The sequence below is a fragment of the Lagopus muta genome, chromosome 1 (genome assembly GCF_023343835.1).
Source record: "Lagopus muta isolate bLagMut1 chromosome 1, bLagMut1 primary, whole genome shotgun sequence".
In the NCBI taxonomy this organism is placed as follows: Eukaryota; Metazoa; Chordata; class Aves; order Galliformes; family Phasianidae; genus Lagopus; species Lagopus muta.
This window is the reverse complement of record NC_064433.1, coordinates 138,903,277-138,922,495: the sequence shown is the minus strand read 5'-3', so window position 1 is coordinate 138,922,495 and position 19,219 is coordinate 138,903,277. Positions and strand designations below refer to the sequence as shown.

The 19,219-nt window shown below is 37.8% G+C and overlaps 1 protein-coding gene across 1 annotated transcript; it reads left to right on the top strand.

Annotated features, from left to right (window-relative positions):
* Positions 1 to 5,338: 5,338 nt before the first annotated feature.
* On the top strand, positions 5,339 to 18,951 carry TNFSF13B (TNF superfamily member 13b). The gene is made up of 6 exons (XM_048945862.1): positions 5,339 to 6,028; positions 6,108 to 6,213; positions 13,748 to 13,804; positions 14,119 to 14,231; positions 14,327 to 14,477; positions 16,164 to 18,951. Exons 1-6 carry the CDS (start codon positions 5,702 to 5,704, stop codon positions 16,274 to 16,276), a joined length of 867 nt encoding a protein of 288 aa, XP_048801819.1. The 5' UTR covers positions 5,339 to 5,701; the 3' UTR covers positions 16,277 to 18,951.
* The last annotated feature ends 268 nt before the right edge of the window (positions 18,952 to 19,219 follow it).

Genomic DNA, 19,219 nt, shown 5'->3' with positions numbered 1-19,219 from the left:
GAATGGCAGTTTTCTTTCCTCTGAAAATAATGCAGAGTAAGAGCAGCCTTGTTTTTAATGCATTACAGAGCTTGGTTTCACTCATAACAGTGAGCTTAGGATAGACATTTGTCTTAAGTGATGAGCTGAACAATGCTATGCTGCAAAGACACAGTAACTGTGTTCTAGCCCAAGTTCCAGAGAGATGTTTCTGCTAGTTTTGACAAGCAGCTAGGAAGCAGATTTTGCTGCTTGAAGATGGAAAGAAAGGAAGTTCTACAGCTGTTCTGCGTTATGCTTACGTCTGGTGTGGGGTAATTATTTACAAGAAGGCAAAGTAAAAGGTCAGGCAGAATATTGTCCCTTTCAGTCCTTGAGGATTCAGGAACAGTGTAGCAAATAGATGCAGCTATGGAGAAATGCTGTGATTTGAAAATATTTGGATTCCCATCCTGTTCCATCTATTAAGCGTCCACAAATTTCATCAGCAGAATAGCAACCATTCCCATGTGAAGGGCCATGGCTCTCTGTTTACTTTGCTGCCATACAGATGCATTTCTAGCCCATCTGTGTAAAATCTGTCAAGTTGCATAGTGTCAAAGAGCTGGAGATACACTCCGTGTTGCTAGTTACCCAAACCACTGAGGCTACGAGACAAGTGAGCTACAGCTGTATGACAGAGCTCCTTTTGCTCCGTGCAGTAAGAAAGAATTACTATAGCATCATGGGGGGAACGGGTGAGGAGGAGTTAAGGTGCTATAGTATATAATTGTGTGTGCTTTGGTTTTTTTTGAGGGTTTTTTTTTTTTTTTGATGTTTTTTTCTTCTTTTTAATTATATATTTGATCTTATTCTATTCTTTATTGCGTATTTTAAGAGACACCCATAAGAATTGCTTTTCCTTTCTGTTATGTTTCCTACCCTCTTTGAAAGCACTGTAATAGCCATGCAAATAGTAATGATGGTTGCAAGTCTGTTGAATGTTTGCTTTCTGTAGTGTACGTACCAGATTTGGATCAAAATTGTTTAGGTGTGTAGAAAAATAGTCTTAGGTGAGGCATAAATCAAGCGTGGCATATTTGAAATGTATGGAGATACATCTGCAAAGACAAAAGGATATTCTTGTTTCAGAAAATTATCTCATGGCTTTTTTTTTTCTTGTAAACAGTTAATATATCAGATAAGATTTAAAACGTTTGCATAACACATCCTCTACTTGTAATGTATTCAATAGTTTCCTAAGCTTTAATTGAGTGTAAATACTCAGCCACATGTAAATCCTGGCTGATAGCTGGAAGAACTTAGTAAGTGTCCTTAAGGATAATGTATGCTGTTTCAGATTGCTGTCTATAAACGATCTTAATGCAGATGACTGTAACAGCAGAAAGCTGTCCTACAGGATTTATTCTAATCTCCGCAATAGTTGACCCTTTCCTCCGTCATCAGAAAGGACTTGAAATGCATACGCTTTGCTTATTCTGTACTCTATCTGTTCAGTCCTGTCTTCTGTAGTATGGCAAGTACTGTAGTTGGTCTCTTTTTGCAATAGCCATAGGGACCAGTTCTATTTTGTGGCTGTTTCAGAAGTATATTGGACCTCTATTAAGAAATGTACTCTTAATATGATCACTGATATTGGCTGGATCTCTATGTTGTATCTGTACAACCTCCCTGTTAGAAACAGAACATTTAATTAAATTTCTTTTAAAGTATTTTAAGTATTTAAACATTTGAGTAATAATTTTAAGTAAATTTACATTTCTTCAATAAGCTTTTTCTTTTCTTTTTTTCTTTCTTTTTTTCTTTTAAATCCAGGTCTTCTTATTCAAATCATCTGCTTCTCTTTTTTACATTAAACTTCATTATCAGATTTTCTTCCCTCTCAAAGCAGAAGATGCTTTTTGTGGTTAAAGTACAGTGTTGGATTTCAGGAAATCAAGGGTTCAGTTTCTGGTTCAACCACAAATTTCCTGTGCGATTGCTCACTATCTCTGCTTTGGTTCCCCACAGATGCAGTGATGATGTTTTACACATTTACAGGTTAGCAGGGCCCATCTTGACCTTTTAATCAGATATTCCGTGTACTGGAAATGAAAGAATTTAGCTGTTTGCAGAAATTACAGAGTTTGTTTCAGCTGTAATCTGTCAGAAGTCTAGCCAGTCTTCATTTTCTTAAAGATCCAACCTAGCAAAGATTTCCTAGCAAAACACCCTCACCATTAATAATCTTCAGTGGTCAAATTTTGGGTTTTTTTTTAAATATTATTTTTTTTCCCCTTCTTAGTTTGACTTATACCCTCAAGAAACATATAAATGTGGTACTAAGAAACATGGTTGGTGGTAGGTGGAAGGTTGAACTAGATGATCTTAGAGATCTTTCCAACTTTTATGATTCTATCTCATGCTCTTTCTCCCAAAAGTAAAAGTCTGGGTTCAGTACAATTTTTAGACCAGCTAATCCAATTTCTAAATAAGTTTCTTTGGTGAAATTTAGAAAAGTCTCTTACCCTGTGTTTAACATAGCTCATTATTTGGATTAAGGTGGCACTAAATGGTTGGAATGCTCTGTGCACGAATCAGCCATACTGCACATGTAGAATAGGCCATATTTTCAGAATAGCTTTATTTTAAAAATTTAATCCTATTTATTTCCAGTGTTGTATGGCCAGGAGTAGACTACTGCAGTTTACTGCAGTGGCATTTTATTTTCTGGAAATCATTTGGAAAAAGATGCTTTGAAGTGAGCTTGTGGTGGCCACTTGTTGCCCTAAGGCTTTACTGCAGGGATTTGTAGCACAGTGCATGCATCCTAAGCCCAAAGTTAACATGGCACAAACTTCTGCACCAGAGCTTTCAAGAGGCAGGCTGCTAACCACGGAGTGAATGCCCTTTCTGTCATAAGCTCATTCTGACATGCACAGTCATTCTGGACTTTTGTTCTGACCCATCTTCACTGTTAAGTGCAGTGCAGACTAGTTAAAAGCACAGCTACGGCTGCCTCTTATTTTAGCACAGTACTTTGCTCCACTATGTATATCCAAATGCTCCACTTCTGTTACAACATGGAAATCCTATTGAGAGCTCGTGTTCAGAGGGAGTCAACACCCCCTCACATCTCCTAATGGGCAGTCCTAATCTGAGCACCCCACTTTACTAATACTGTGACTTAAGGAGCTGAAGAAACTGCATCTCACACCTGCCTTAAAGCAATGCCGGTGAGGTTAACAGAACAGGAAGGTTAACAGAAGCTTACTGGCATTTTTAAGGCAAGTGTGAGGCCTGCTGTGCTGCGCTGTGACAGGACCTGGCCCAAGGCACAAGCTGCCCATGAAATCCACATGCTTGGCCCTGAAGCCAGCATACTTGTTTGTTTTCTAAACTCAACTTTCTGAAATGTTGTTCTGATGCCTTTCGAGGCCTAAAAAAGCTTTGCTTTACTATGATAAAATGTTAAATTGTACAACTATGTAAGTATATAAGGCAGTCTGTGCTTTTTTTCCCCCATGACTGATGTCTCACTTCTATTGTTCCACTACATTTCTGTCTCTGCAAAATTCATCAGCAATTGGGTTTCCCTTCTCATCACTTAAATGCTTGTGAAACTGTAGAACAGCATGCCGTCAAAACCAGACCGATCCCTTTGATACTTGAATAGAAACACCTGTTGAATTAAGAACTTGCAATGTGTGGGTTGTTCTGATTTGCCTCCTCTCCCCCTTGAAGCTCTCATCTGTCAGAATGATGAGCAAGCCGAAACCAGATGTCTTACAGAAGACCTCTGTGTCACTGCAATTATATTGTCAGCCCAAATAGTGAACCCCTTTAAAGATGTGGGAGCAGGAAACAGCCTATTTGCTGTAGAAGTAATGAGATTGATGTTAATTATATACCTGTCAGCTATTTTCTTGTATGTTAATGACCACAGAGACCTCACTGGCAGATTTATTCCCAGTATTCCTGGACAGCTAGTTATGACTTTCATTTTCTCAATTTGTTTCATTTTCTCATGTAGCGTGCCTTTTCTGGCTGACATATTATATTTGGAACACAGTAATAGAATGGTAACATTCTCATGTCCAGTGATACCTCAAAGCACATCTGTTTAGTTCTGATAACTTATTATTAGAGCTTATTCGGTGCCAAAACCTACCTTAATACATCTTAAATTTCCTTCAAAATGTACCATTTACACCTTAGCCTTGAAAACAGATACAGACAGATACAGGGTATGGTATGGTATTCCACTCTCATTCCACTGTATACTGGTGTCACTTTTCAAGGTATGCAGGCATCTTCCAGAAGCACGTTAAGGTATGTGATATGCATTTCTTTTTTTCTCTCCTTTTAGGAAAATAATGACTGGTCCATGCAGGATATTAAATAATTGTTAGAGGTGGCAAAGCAAGGAAAAGAGTACCTTGGATTGCAATGGGAGTTGATAAAACTTTTAATGACACCGATTTCCCACAGTCTTAAGAAACAGATGTAGGAGAGGCTACCTAAGTTTTTCTTTTTTGCTTTTGCTTTATTTCTGTTCCTTTTTTCTCCTTCCCAACAGTATCAGCTTGATCTGAACTGTTCTGACAGGTAGGGTCAGAAGATGCAGCTCACTTGCACAGTATTTGAACAGACCTTTAAAAGCTCTCTCTTTCTCATGCAGTTAAAGTCTACCTACGTGTTTGGGATGTTTTAGTAGAAGAAAAGAATTCCTTATGCAGGAGTTTAAGATGGAAGGATCAGTAAAATCTTAAAAAGAGATTAACTGAGGCCATCCACAGAGGATTCATCTGAAAAACTTTAGTGTGCATGTTTAATGTTGCCTTTTCAAAATTCTCTAAGCATTATTTTCCTTCTACACCCATTGGTTCTTCTTTCTCCCCGTTCTTCTTCTTCCTCTCTTATTGCTTCTTATTTTCTAGTTTTCCCCTTCCTTCTAGGTCTCCTCTCCTTCACTCTCTGTCCACATGTGCGTCAGCACAAGTCCTCGAATTCCACAGTGGGGTCTCATTTATCAGATTAGTTTGTTCAGAAGCCATCCTTTCCAAGCAGATGATGAATTGAACTGCAGACTCTGCCACTTCATATGCTTGAGAGACCAGTAAATTGTTATTCACACCTGAGAATATTTTTCACCACTGTATTTAGGAAAACAGAAAATTCGGTATTTCGATAAATTGCCACTCTGTAGGCTTATAGTCACTTCAGATATGTATGCATATATATATAATATTATATACAAATATGTATATACTTACAGGCATGCATAACGTCACATGCTTATCTCTTTTAAGTAGCACTCAGAGATATGCTGCAAAGAAACCTTACGTTGTTTCTGCACTTCTAGATAAGGTTTTAAATACCCATGGTACCAGTCATGCCTAAATTTAAAGATAATGGGAAATGGTGAAAGCAAGTTGCCACAAAAATAAATAGCTGAAAATGAAAGAAGGAAGGCAGACTGAGCAAGCAGCTCATCAGAAAGTACTCACTGCCAGAATGCAGTGCGGAAAGAAGAAAACTAAACGGAGACTGAATCAGATGTTCGCTCTGTACATTAGGTTTAATGGTTGTATCAACGGCTTCATATGACAGGAAATGATCTGGGCGTTTTGTTCACTTATTCTGGATGCCCTTAGTTTCACAGAGCAGCGGGTAACATGGATTGCACCACGGAAGGGGACAGCTGAACTCTCCCTCTGGCTTTAGTGAGGAAAGAGCAGCGATGAAATCCGTGGACTGTGTGCACGTCATCCAGCAGAAGGATACCGCCTCCTCTCCCTCTGGCCCCCCCGGTGCTGCTTCAGGCACCACGGGACTTTTTTCTGTCACATTCCTGTGGCTTGCAATGCTCCTGTCCTCTTGTCTTGCAGCAGTGTCTCTTTACCATGCTATCACCCTGAAAACAGAGCTAGAAGCTCTGCGCAGTGAGCTGATCTACAGGGTCCGGGCAAGGTCTCCGCTAGAGCAGCCACCCGTGTCCCCTGGTGACAAGAAAGCAGGTGCCCCTGTTTCTTCCTTCCTGCAAGTGTCTGCAGCTGGCGCCAGGCAGGTAAGCTTACGTGATGGCTGCAGGGGATGAACTTGCAGGAGATGGGTTGCTCATATTGACTGCTGTCTGTCCCTGCTAGGAGAACAGGCTGCCTGGCCCTAGCCCAGCTGAAAGTCTCCAAAAGGAAATCTGGGACGGGGGCAGAAACAGGGGGAGAAGGTCTGTTGTCCACGCAGAAGAAACAGGTAAATAGCACTGGGCAGAGTGGGAGGGGATGCTGCAGCTGGTTGCTTTCTGGAGACAAGCAGCAATGCTTGGCTCGCATCTCCTCCTGTAAGCTGAGTACTGCTCTGAAAGCTTATTATAATTATAAAATTATAAGTAGTAATTATTAAATGATGATATGAACTGCATGTGAACTGCATTTGCTTTGCTGACTACCACACTCTTTAAGGTACCAGATATTCCTGCTGTCTGCAGGTTGAATTTTGAACATTGGTTCCCTGTTCTTGTGACTGAAGTATTTCTCAATGATCAACAGTAGAGCTGTGTATGGCAACTTGAATTTTTTCATGTTGGAAGTTGCTTGATTCTAAATCCATCATTCGCAGTTCGGGGCAATGCTTGACTTGTTTCTCTCTGGTGAATATTAAAGAAGGAAAGCTATTATTAAAAATTGTCAAGTCATTTTTCTGGGAAAACATCCTAAAAGAGAGAAGTAGCAATGAAGCTCCTTGACTTTAGGGAAGTAGGAGCTTTCAAAGAGAAAGGCTAGCTTATACCTGTCTGAAAAGGCAGACAAAGATTAGCATAATCTTTGCATAAAACCATCTATTAATATAATTAACAAAGCTAATAAAGGCATGCCCATGCAATAAGGCTAATACTATGGCATTTTTAAAAGGTGCTGTAGCAAATATCGAATACTGTGCTCTGTAAAACACCTCTGATGTATATTATAATGTTGATGTATTTAATGGGATAGAATTGTTTTCTTCAAGAGTATAATTCCTCCTTTTTTTTCTTTTGCCTTTCCAAATACACTGATGTACAATAAAATGAAATGCTGAATTTCAACATAGCAGTTTGCATACTCTAATTACCCTGAGTGTAAGTAAAAATGATCCTGAGTTGCTAAATCAGTTCAGTCTCCTTAGATACTTTTAGACTGTTTTGACTGATGGAAGCTGATATCTTGAATTGATTAAGGGTAAAATGAAATAATTTGTAGCTAAAGACTAAATCAGAGTTTGCTTAAAATGTATTTTTGATTAATTAATGTGAAATGTTAGGATTCAGAGAGCTAACTGAAATTTAAATTCTATAGCACAATCACTCTATTTACCTCCAAGTCTCTCAGAAGAGAATATTCATTTAGAATATGACTTAAATTCCATAGGCTCAAATGCAGTTTATTCTATTACGTTTGTAATCATTGGTCCAGGGTCTTGGTTAACAGTGATTTCACAAATAAGACTGAAGACAAGATTGCTTCAATCATTTTTCTTGAAGCTTGTTTATTACTGTGGTAGTCACAGAGCCTCCCCACCCTAGTGCCTCCCAAATAAAAACTAGTCAACTTTTATACCTCAATCACAACTACCACTAAACATAAGGAGGCTTGTCTTCTTTTAAATGAATGTTACAGGCATTAGCAATCTGCAAGTTATTCTGTTCCCTTCACAGTAGCTTTCATCTTCATTCTTACTGCTATTTGAGAGTGCACGGGGGAGAGGAAAGTTTTGGGTTCCTCAGCTCTGCTTATTGCAGGCTTAAAATTCTTCTTCCCAGGCAACCACCTCTGACAATATCCATACATCTTTCTTCATCTGAGCCTCTAATTAAGCTTTCAAATTAATGTATATGGATAACATGGATATGGATAAATATGGACATTTATTCTAAACGGAAAACCTGCATAGGCTGATCTACTACAAAACTGTTTCCTAGCACAGTTATCCAAATATCTTGCTTTGTATACAAATAAATGAAAAAGAATTATATTACAAATCTTCCACTTACATAAAAGTGGCCACAAGTTACAATTTTAATGAAAATGACAATGGAACAAAAATAGATCCAATGCAATGCTGTTCTTTCATACTTTTATAGGCTAGTTGTTAGTCAGTGTTCATGAATAAAAGTATTAGTCATCAGTATTTGTACATTTTGTGTCTTGAGAAAATTTCCAGCACAAGTATTTTGAGATAATGGTTTTTGAGCATTAGTTCCAAATAAAACTGTACAGTTAGCAGCCAGAACAAGAGTTTTTGATACGAGTGGGAGATAGTGGGGGGTTATTAATATGCAGACAGATAGATCATCTAACCACTTCTAGCAGATGTCATATCAGGACTGCTAGGAACAGAGACACTTTTTCTTTTTTGCCTGTCTTTTTTAAAATTTTGCTGGTAGAGGAAAGCTGAAACAGAAACCCCTCCTGTTTCCTTGTGACCTTGTCACAATTACTGATTGCCTAGCCAGCATGCTGCTGTCTGAGATGTTTAAGTTCTTCAGTCCAGAATCAAAATACAGGTCTCATTACTCAAGGCACTTCAAAGTTTAATTTGCACACTCTCTAGGTGTCTAGCTTTGATCATCACTACATGTTCTGATTCCCAGTCAGCTAGGAAGGTGAGCATCAGGTCTTCTGTAAAGTTAAATTCAGGAAAAGTTCTGCTTTGATCAGATCAGGGCGCCTGTGGTTGTTTACTTCAGGATATTGAGGTTATCCGTTTCAAACAGTATGACTGTCTATATGGAAGGAACTGAAGAGAAATCCAAAGTTCACAAAGCAATGAAAGAGGACAAGCCAGCAATTGACTTGGTAATTTTTCACTAGCAGTTCTCAAGTTCTTCTCCCGTGTCACTTGCATTCACACAAAGCAACTAATGTCATAAAAGCATAGAGTATAAGTTGTGAGAAGGCATCGCCTTTGCCACTGTTCTTGGCACAATTGCTTTATGGCAAATTGGTATATTTCCATCCACAGAGTGGTACATTTTCTGGTTAGAACCAGTTGGACTCTATTTTTTTTCATAGAATCATGGAATCACAGAATGATTTAGGTTGGTAAGGTCCTGAATGCCCACCCAGTTCCAAGCCCCTGCTATTGGCAGGGACATCTCCCACCAGGCCAGGCTGCCCAGGGCCCTATCCAACCTGACCTTGAACACCTCCAGTGACATGACAGGTCTCCGTGACAGAGGGATGGCATGAACTTTTACAGGTGGAACTTGATTTCAGAGATCTTTCAGTCAGAAAAGCTAACATTTTCTTACTAGCCTTAAAAAAAATGTTGCATGAAATTCCCTCACCAAATACTCGAATTACTTCTTATTTTGCTGTTCAAAGAGGGGAAACACAAGAGTTCTCTTTTTATTTTTTAATATATATATTTTTAAAAGCTTACTTCTTGAAAGATGTTATTCTTTTTAGTTTCTGCTGACAACAGGCCATCTCTAAAGGAAGTACGCCCTTCAGTGAGAAAGGGTAGAAAATGACTTTACTCACTGCTTGCAATTTTACTTGAAGGATTCCATCAACTGAATGAATGAATCAGTGTTGTGTATTATGCAGACTGCTGTGCAATCTAAAACACACAGGATATTTTATACTGCATAGTAGAAATCTATATAAACTATTCTTAAATGTTAGTAAATTATTCCTTACTACACTGATTCTAACATGTTACACACTAAAGATCAAAATAATGCTACCAGTACTTCAAAGGCATCGAAGATCTGGATCACATTTGTTAATGCAATTTTCATGCTGGGATTGATTTAATCCGTGATTGATGACACAAAAAGACTTGTTAATAAAAAAGTAATAAATAAACTAGTCTATAAACCTGCACAAGCAGAAAGAAAAGGAAGGTACCTAATGATAAGAAATGAATAACCTGAGGGAAGAAAAGCTGCACATCATCCAAGAACATGCATATCATTTATAAATTAAATTATCTAGTATTTAAGCATGTTTCAGGAAGTCAACAAAGAACAGACCATGACCAAAGAAGGAACCTAAGCAAGCAGGTCTGTTTTTTAAAGTTCAGATTTTTTTAAAATTATATTTTGCTTCAGCAAAACTTGAGGTGGGTTTCTCAGGCCTCGGATACTGAAGCTTAAAAATTTATGTGCAAGTTTGCATACAACAAACTTGCTGTATTCTTTGAATGGATTATGGAGTTAGATTGCAAGGTATTAAAAAGGCTATGGAAGTTAAATGATTCAAAAACCTGCCTGGGAGGGGGGATTTGTCCTCACAGATATCTTAAATTAGGCAGATATGCAGAAAGCTCAGTTCTTATCCTTCTACAAAAGATAGCTCTTTTTTTTTTCAGAGCTGTGGTTACATTGCTCAGATGGTGGAGAACACATCCCTTCATATGCTAGTTGTGGTTTATAAGGGCATCTGGAGGCATTAACTTCTTCAGAATTGGTCGTTTTGTTCATGGAAGAAGATTCTGAAATGTTTTTCTCCCACCCACACACTGCAGCACAGTTTACATCACAAGAAAAGAATTCCCATCAAAGCAAAACTTCTGTCTGAAATCAAGAGGTCAGGGCACACCGACCTCCTGCTATTCTAGGTACACGTTGTTTTGTACGGTGAATCCTCCCAGTGATGCTCACTTTAGATACTTTTTATATATTTTTAAGAAGTATTTTACTAGTTATGTTTTCTGCTTACATTATTAAGTGTCCCCACATACTTCAGACTACAAAACTGACATTCAGGTTTGATCTACACTGAACTGAAGGATGTTCAGGTTGAGCTTTTTATTTACTCAGCTCTGTAGTGACAGTAAATATTCAAGTCATATTTGCTCATATATATATATTTTATATTGTACTTCAGGTAAGACCTGGGTCTTCATAGGAATTTTTAACATTTCTTAACAACATCAGTATTTTTACTGAAAATTCCTATTACTCTCCCCAGAAAGTAAACTTTGTATATCCATTTTTTATGTTCTATGTTTTTTTATGTTTTATGTTTAATAAGTGGTAAACTTGTTTGCTTTGAATTTGTTTCAATGAATTATTTAACTTTAAGCACATATATAGTTCCACCGAGGTCAAAGTGAAGTACTTGTATCTGTGATTGGAAATAGTTATGGGTTAGAAATGGCTTCTGAGCAATTGTTTTTAAAGCATGTTGCTGTTCAATCCCCAGATAGTTTCTAGGAAATTACTTTTTGTGGCTTTAGATAAAATGGTCACTGTGCTGGTTTCTGTTTTCTTTATTGTCATGAATGACATTTCTATATCCATATTTCTTCCTGACAACTAAATTCACTTTATTCAGTTCAGCCTTGAAGAGTAAGGGTTCTGTACTAACCAAAAAGATGTTTTGGGGGAGATTATATGTAGATTTGATATCACAGAATATCCTGAGCAGAAGGAGAGCCACAAAGATCATAGAGACCAACTCCCAGCTCCACACAGGAGCACCTAACGTTCAAACCCAGCGTCTGAGAGCACTGCCCAAATGCCCCTTGCACTCCGGCACTGGGGTCCGTGCCCACAGCCCTGTGCATCCCGCTCCATGCCCACCGCGCTGTGGTGCAGCCTCTTTCCCTTCCCCCAGCTGCCCTCCCCTGACAGCTCCATGCCGTTCCCTCGGCCCTGTCGCTGTCACACAGAGCAGACATCAGATCTGTGCAGAATGCAGCAGAACTTTCAAGTGTTTTAAAACATATAAAAAAGTTCTCACACTGTACCAAACTTGCTGATTTCAATTACTGCATGGCAGTTTTCAGGAAAGATGACTAGTATTTCAGTTCTGCAATGAAACAAACACAAATCAGGATTACAAATCTTGTTTACTCTCGTTTGATTAGTGGAAATTCCAGTGACAACACTGATGAGTTCTCTTGAAAACAGGAATGAAAATTTTGATTTGGGTTGCTGAAATAGTAAGGAACCTGCATATTACCTTCACCACGAAGGCACTTTGTTCCAAGGGGGAGTAAATGAATACCTTGTGAAATAAATTGCTTGATGTGCTTTGTTGTGCAATTCCAGAAAATCGTATTTTGTTTTTGTTTGGAAGCTTCTCTTCCAGAACATTTTGTCACAACTGAGATTTAAAAAAAATAATGAAGTATAGGACTTTTTGTTGTTGTTGACTTAGCTTTCTTTTCTTGTCAGAAGGCAGGGAATCCCTGGAGGCATTCAAGGCCAGGCTGGATGTGGCTCTGGGCAGCCTGGTTGGCAATCCTGCCCACAGCAGGGGGGTTGAAACTAGTTGATCATTATGGTCCTTTTCAACCCAGGCCATTCTATGATTCTATAAATCTAGATACCTTTAAATTATTGTTTTAAAAATCCACAGATTTCTTGGCATCCTATAGGAAGTACTGACTGATTGCCAGAATGGGAGTTTGCGAGATAGTGCTGTTAATGACAGTAGGGCTCAGTTAGGGTTCTTTGGTTCTTGAAACTTTGAAGCATTCCCACACTTGAATCTTTTCCCACTGTCTGTCAGTGCCAATGGCATGCTGTTCAGCATCTAGCCCTCCTCTGGTGTTTGCTGACATCCTCCTTGAAAAGAGACTTAGGTATGTGCAGGAGGCTGCTTTCTTCTCCAATCCTGTCATTCCATACAGTGCAGTGAGAGGTGGGTGCCGATGAGCACATGGTTTGGCACAGGGCTGCCACTGACAGGTGTAGAAATGTGATCTCATGGAATAGGGCACTGCCCTTTATAGTAAGAGTATTTGAATCAGGCCCATAGCATTTTTATTGGAGAGAGGGAAAAAAAAAAAAAAAAAAAAAAAAAAGCAAGCAAAAATAGAGTTCCAGCAATCTAAGGCAGAATTTTCTTCTTTTAACTTAGCATTTGTTTCTGAAGAGTGTAGTAAATGTGACAACTTTGCTTTCTGGCCTTCAGAATACCCCTACAAGCAGATGTTCTCATGAAAATCTACTCTATCCCTTTGTCTTTTATTCTGTATACTGACAGAAGAGGTTAGCAGATTTTTACTTTTAGTTTTTAAATATCTTCAAATCACTCTGGAGCTTTTATTTCAAAATAGCACAGTATTTTTTTCACAGCTCAATATCCTATTTACTCTTTAGCATCTTCAGCCTCTACAGTTTTGAGTAATACTTCATTTTTTTTTGTCACATACTAAGGTATTTGCTGTCTGTGCACTTATTTACTACCAGTCATTTCTGTACTTTCCCTCTTAGTGTACAGGATGAAGGACTGAAAAATACACTGAAAGTACATCTGGATGTACTGAAAATCTGGATGGATTTTGAGAGTTTACGCTTGCTATTTTTGAAATTACTCCGTAGCCAATACATATCATTAACATTTTACAGAATCCATAACTGGAAACTAATTTAAGTAATATAGTAAGTATCATTAGAAAATCTGGTATCTCTCATAGCTGACAGGGTTGGAGTCTTTTGAGCTTTTGCACTGAAAATTAACAGAGCTAATTGATCTATGGTTCTTACCTCATCTGACTTACTGCTGCATTTGTAAACTATATTAGGACCAAAGATTAAAACAAGCAAGTATAATTTATGCCAATGTCTGAGGCTCACACTCATCTGCATGTTCTCTGAGAGAAGTACGCACTGCAGTATGAATTTTGTCCTGGCACGTTTAAGACCTACCTTGAAATTAGTACAAAGATTCTGTTTTCAAATCGTTGAGACTAAGAATTTTTTTGTGTGTTCATCCTTTTTTTTTTTTTTAATAAGTAATTCAAAAGTTTATTGTATTCTACAAATGATTTGTATGCTTTCACTTTGCAGTGCTGCAGGCCTGCTTGCAACTGATTGCAGACAGCAAAAGTGATATCCAACAGAAAGGTAGGAATATATTCCATGGTTGATAGCTAACTTTTCCATGCCTTAGCTCTCTTCCCTATTTTAGCTAGCTTCAAAGCAATAAATGAGTTATCTGGCCTGATTTAAAAATAAATTAATAAAATAAAATAATGCAGTCTCTGCATCTGGACAGTTCTTGCAAATATCCTCTTTAAAGGGGGAAATCCAGTGAGACTGGAAGTCTTAACTGAAAGTCAGCTTTCTTAACTTTTGGCAGATGAAAACTAGGGAAGTGAATTTGTGGGTTGGTGTTCTATTTTGTTTTTTGATTACTTCAAAATCCTTATTTCTTTTAGATGATTCAAGCATTGTCCCTTGGCTTCTGAGCTTTAAGCGTGGAACAGCTCTGGAAGAACAGGGAAATAAAATAGTGATCAAAGAAACAGGATATTTTTTCATATATGGCCAGGTAAGAAAGCTCAATTCACTTCAGCATCTGGCTTTTAAAGGATTTCTAATGTCTCCATACAAAATGTTTGAGGTCTGTACCTCTTCATCCTGCAGGTTTTATATACTGATACAACATTTGCAATGGGACATCTAATACAGAGGAAGAAAGCTCACGTGTTTGGTGATGATCTCAGCTTGGTCACATTATTTCGTTGCATCCAAAATATGCCACAGTCTTATCCGAATAATTCTTGCTATACTGCTGGTAAACATCTAAATTTTTTCTTTCTGTCGTTGGCAAATAAACTGTATTAAATGGAATCTGCAGTGGTGGGTGATAAAAGATTGTGGGAGTTATAAAGAAAATGAACTGCATTCACAGAGCCAGTCAATTGCAAAACTGCAGAATACTTTTGAAAAGTATGGCTTTATATAAAGCCTCAACAGTTGAACTTGATCCACGTAATTACATGACCTCAGCAATTCCCCTCTCTCCGTTAACCTTATAAAATGCTTGGATACTTTGGTGCTTTCACAGTTAAATGCCTGAAGCAGACAAAAGGACTACATGCTGTCCTAGAAGAAAACTGAGCTTAAGTATTGAATTCTTCATTTGAGTATGCCAGTAAAATATTTAGGAGCACACTTGAATTTTAGCCACCCAATTTTTACACACCTCGCTTTTCAAGAATGTTCATTATCAGCTTAAATCTCTACTCCTAATAATTACTACTGCACATTTATTATTTGGTTAGATGAAAAAGAGTTAACTTCTGTGAAGAGATTTTTGACTGCACTAATGAGAAGCACCATAAAAGACGACCCATTAAAATATCTGATGCAAGTCCAGTAAGCTCAGTGCATAATATGTATGTATTTTCCTGCTGTAGCATTTCAGGAATTATTGTCTAGGTCTATCAAACCACGTTCAGTAGCTCTTATCTGTCTGCCTTTCTTCTTTGCTCAGGGATTTGGGGATTTTCAGCTTTGTTATTTTCTAGCAAGGTCTCTGTGAATAAAAGCCATCTTTTTTTTCAATATCTTGTGTAAAATGTGAGTAACATTCGGTAACAGGAGCTGACTGTTGGTGGCTGGATGGCACTAAACAAATGGGACTGGGAAGGAATTTTTTTTTCCCTCACAGAAATTGGGGCTGTCCAAACTTCCTGCCCCACCATCCACATATTTGGACACCACAATTACTTTCAATTTCATGTATTTTTTTGTCCTACCCTTGCATTATGCTCCCTACCTGCACCATTTCTTTCTTAACTAAGATCTCTACTCCATCCTGCCACTTCATGATTCTTGCTTTCCCACCACTTGCTTTCACCTGGAAAACCAAATCTTGTTGCAGCGTCTCGTGCTGTTGAGCATGTATTGCTGCAGAAGTCACCTTTGCTCCCAGTTCAGTGACTGCAGCATGAAAGCTATGTGCTTTCAGTTATCACATCAGCTGATGTGTGGCTTGAAGGAAATAGACTTCTGAGTTCTGCAGTTGCACTGGGTCACCTGATGTCTGCTAACTTCACTTGGGTTGGTAAAGCTGATGAAATCTCCCCCATAAGCGTGGGAACAGAGCCATCTAGGACCAGCAGTGCCCAGTGCTGACCTGGCTGCCACATCACCATAAGATGTGCAATCTGGGCGCACTGCAGTTATGTGATTTGGGTTTTTTTTTGGCAGCGTTTGCTTAAGTGAACTGACGCACTGAGTACAGAATGGAATTGCTAAGGAAAGGAAGGTGGGCCCAGCTCCACAGAGGCTGTCAAGTGTAAGATTTGGGTGGTCTGAACTACATAAGGTTGTGCCTAAAGATAAAACGAGCACTTGTTACAAGTAACAAGCCATGCTTAGATTTCTTTGACGATACGCAATGACGTTTTCAAGAACTTTTATGACAATAATGTCTGTGAAATATTAACTAAAAATATTCCAAATCTTTTGTCAGGCATTGCAAAATTAGAAGAAGGAGACGAGCTTCAACTTACAATACCACGAAGAAGAGCTAAAATATCCTTGGATGGAGATGGTACTTTTTTTGGTGCAGTTAGACTCCTCTGAAGCCCTTTATTTTTGTAACTATGCTTAGTGCAATTTTCTTCTTCTTCCAATGCATTTGTCAAAGAAAAAAGAAACTGAATTCTCCTATAACTGCCAATTCAGTCTCTTTCCTTCCTCCATCAGCTTCTGAAATCTATTCTTTGGTCTAATAAGCAAACCCAAAACAGGAAGTAGACCAGACGTACTTGTAAGATAAAAACGTCACGTGATTACCAGAAAGACAATTTATTTTACACAATGGGAGTCTCTAAACAACAGCTGTAAGGACGTGGTTTTTTGGCTTTGAAGTAATTTCAGTGAAGCAAATCAAAGAAAGAGTTGAACATAAAGTATAGCGTGAACACAGGACCATTCTGTTTTTATACAGAAATGGAAACCTAAAACACAATTGCATCTTACTTTGCTTTGTTTCACAAACAAACAAACAAACAAACAAAAAAACAAACAAAAAAAAGCTTCTACCCTGAAGCATAGAGTACAAGGAAGGGTAATGAAACTATATTATTCATCACAATAGAGTGGTGTCGGCTAGTTTCTGTTTATTTTTGTTGTTTGTTTCTTAGTTTGACATAGAAATTTGTTTGGGGAAGGAAAAAAATCTAAAAGCACAGGATAATGAAGCAAAAGCTCCTAAGTATGTAGAATGGTTGCCACTGCCTTGCTTCTTCCCTGAGGACAAAAGGACATTACTAAAATCTGTTAGTATTTACTAATTAAGATGAGTTTTACCGGAAATAAGATATATAAGATGCTTTAACACCTCAATCTCAGGGAATATGTGCATGCATGTATGTAAACAAGTTGAGCATAGAAAGAAACATGATGAAATTAGGCTCAGTACAGTAGGACAAATTGGATTTCTGACTTCATAATTTCTGCACTCATACATATATGTGTATTCTGTGTGTATAAATATATATATGCAGTATATATATATATATAAATATGAAAGTATATACACCATATATGAGCCTTTGGCAACTAGGTATAATATATTATCTTCTTTTGGATAGCTTATCCAATGGAAATATTGCTGCATACATATTTGTTGTATTTGTCCTGCTTTTGCTATTATCCATGCAAAGGGATACTGTGAAAAATCCAACAAACATGGAACCAGCCATACAACTAATAAAATACATTTATTGCCCATAGATCTGGCCTCAATCACTAGGATAGATATAGAGACTTCTGTGCAGTTTTGAAGAAGAGGCTCCAGGGACACCTGATAGTAGCTTTTCAGTCTCTTATAGGAGGCTATAAGGAAGAAGGGGACAGACTCTCTAGCAGAGTCTGTGGTGACAGGAGAAGAGAAAATGGTTTCAAACAAAAGAAGGGGAGATTTAGACTGGATATAAAGAAGAATTTTTTTTTACAATTAGGGTGGTGAAGCACTGGCACAGGTTGCCCAGAGATGACATGGATGCCCCATCCCTGGAGACATTCAAGATCAGACTGGACAGAGCTCTGGGCAATTTTATTCAGCTGTAGGTGTCTCTGTTCATTGTGGGGTAGCTGGACTACATGACCTTTAGAGGTCCATTCCAGCTCAACATTTCTATGATTCTATGGGAAAAAAAAGAAAAGAAAGAAAGAAAGAAAAGAAAAAACAGGCAACCAACACAAAAGCAGATCTGTAGAAGGACAGATTTTTTTTTTGTTCCCTCTTATCTGTTCACATTGTTCAGATGATGAGATTTTTTTCTTTCTCCACCCAAAAATCCCCATGTACTGCATTTAACAGTGTGGTTCAGGGCTTCTAGGAGCTACTGTAATTAAAACATTGAATACTTATACCACTGGTCTGCAAAGAAATATGAACGTGATACTGAAATGGGTAAAACAATAAGAGCCATAGTATTGAATTGTGCTTCACTTGAAAATGTATTTTTAGATATTGAGAATTTTGTCATAAAATCTCATTTAGTAAAGTTGCTTTGTATATTGCAGTATCCTTGCCTGTTTTTATAAATAGTGCTGACTGATTTGATTGAGTTCTTAAGGTGATAGAAAATAAATAAAACAGATTTGAAGCTAGGGGTTATGGACTGTGGTGAACTAATGAAAGAATTAATTCAACTCCTCTGTGCATCCAAAAGACATTTCAGCAACAAGGGTATGTGCATTGGGTTACTGTACCAAGATTTTTGTGAGGCCTAAGTTTTCAAAATGTATGAAAGACCTCTGTATACAAATATATAAAAATATCTGTTCTTTATTTATGTATCCTGGAGGTAAAACTGAATTTTGTTATTATTTTGCAACTGCAATACTAAGTTTTCAAGAAAGAGGTCTGAAATCCTCTACTGGAGTCCTCAGTTCAGCCGAAGTTTGTGTGATGCTGCATGTAAATAAAGCAGTTATTAGCATGCACCAAGCTGGCTCTTATTACTGAAGTACATTAAAGAGGTGCACAGAATCCTGAATCAAATATTTTGGTTTTAGTGTTGAATGTTTATATGAAAGAAAAAAAAAAGTTATAAAAAAGTTATTGTTTTCCCTTAAACTTGATGTTTAAATGTGCAAAATTACCTTTTGGTATGTAAGTTTTCCCTAGGATTTTAGTAGGTTTGTATATCCTTCATGTAAGTCAATTCTGAAACACAGTGGACTGGCACCATATAAGATGTAGCTTTGATACTTTATTTTAATAAAGTAATATTTTAAATATTTTATATTTGCTATGTATTATATATGTATTTTAAGCATCTGGCATAAAGTCTGTGAAGCAAAATCTGCTGTTGTCACTGCTGCTTTTCCTAACTGTACTTCTTCCTTCTGATGCTAGCAAACGTGGTCAGTGCAGAACTTTGAAAAGGGCTTGGGGCATGACTCTGAGAGGAAAGATTTCAAAAACTGCTCCCTTCCTACAGTGGAATGGGAGTGATCTTTAATTTTCCCAAAAAATATGCATGTGTACAGACAGTGCTAGTCAACAGATTG

Excerpts from the sequence above, each read along its gene's own strand:
- TNFSF13B (XM_048945862.1), top strand. The coding sequence starts at position 5,702 with ATGAAATCCGTGGACTGTGTGCACGTCATCCAGCAGAAGGATACCGCC. Across the intron at positions 6,029-6,107 it reads CTGCAGCTGGCGCCAGGCAG|GAGAACAGGCTGCCTGGCCC; the intron begins GTAAGCTTACGT and ends TGTCCCTGCTAG. Across the intron at positions 6,214-13,747 it reads TGTCCACGCAGAAGAAACAG|TGCTGCAGGCCTGCTTGCAA; the intron begins GTAAATAGCACT and ends TTCACTTTGCAG.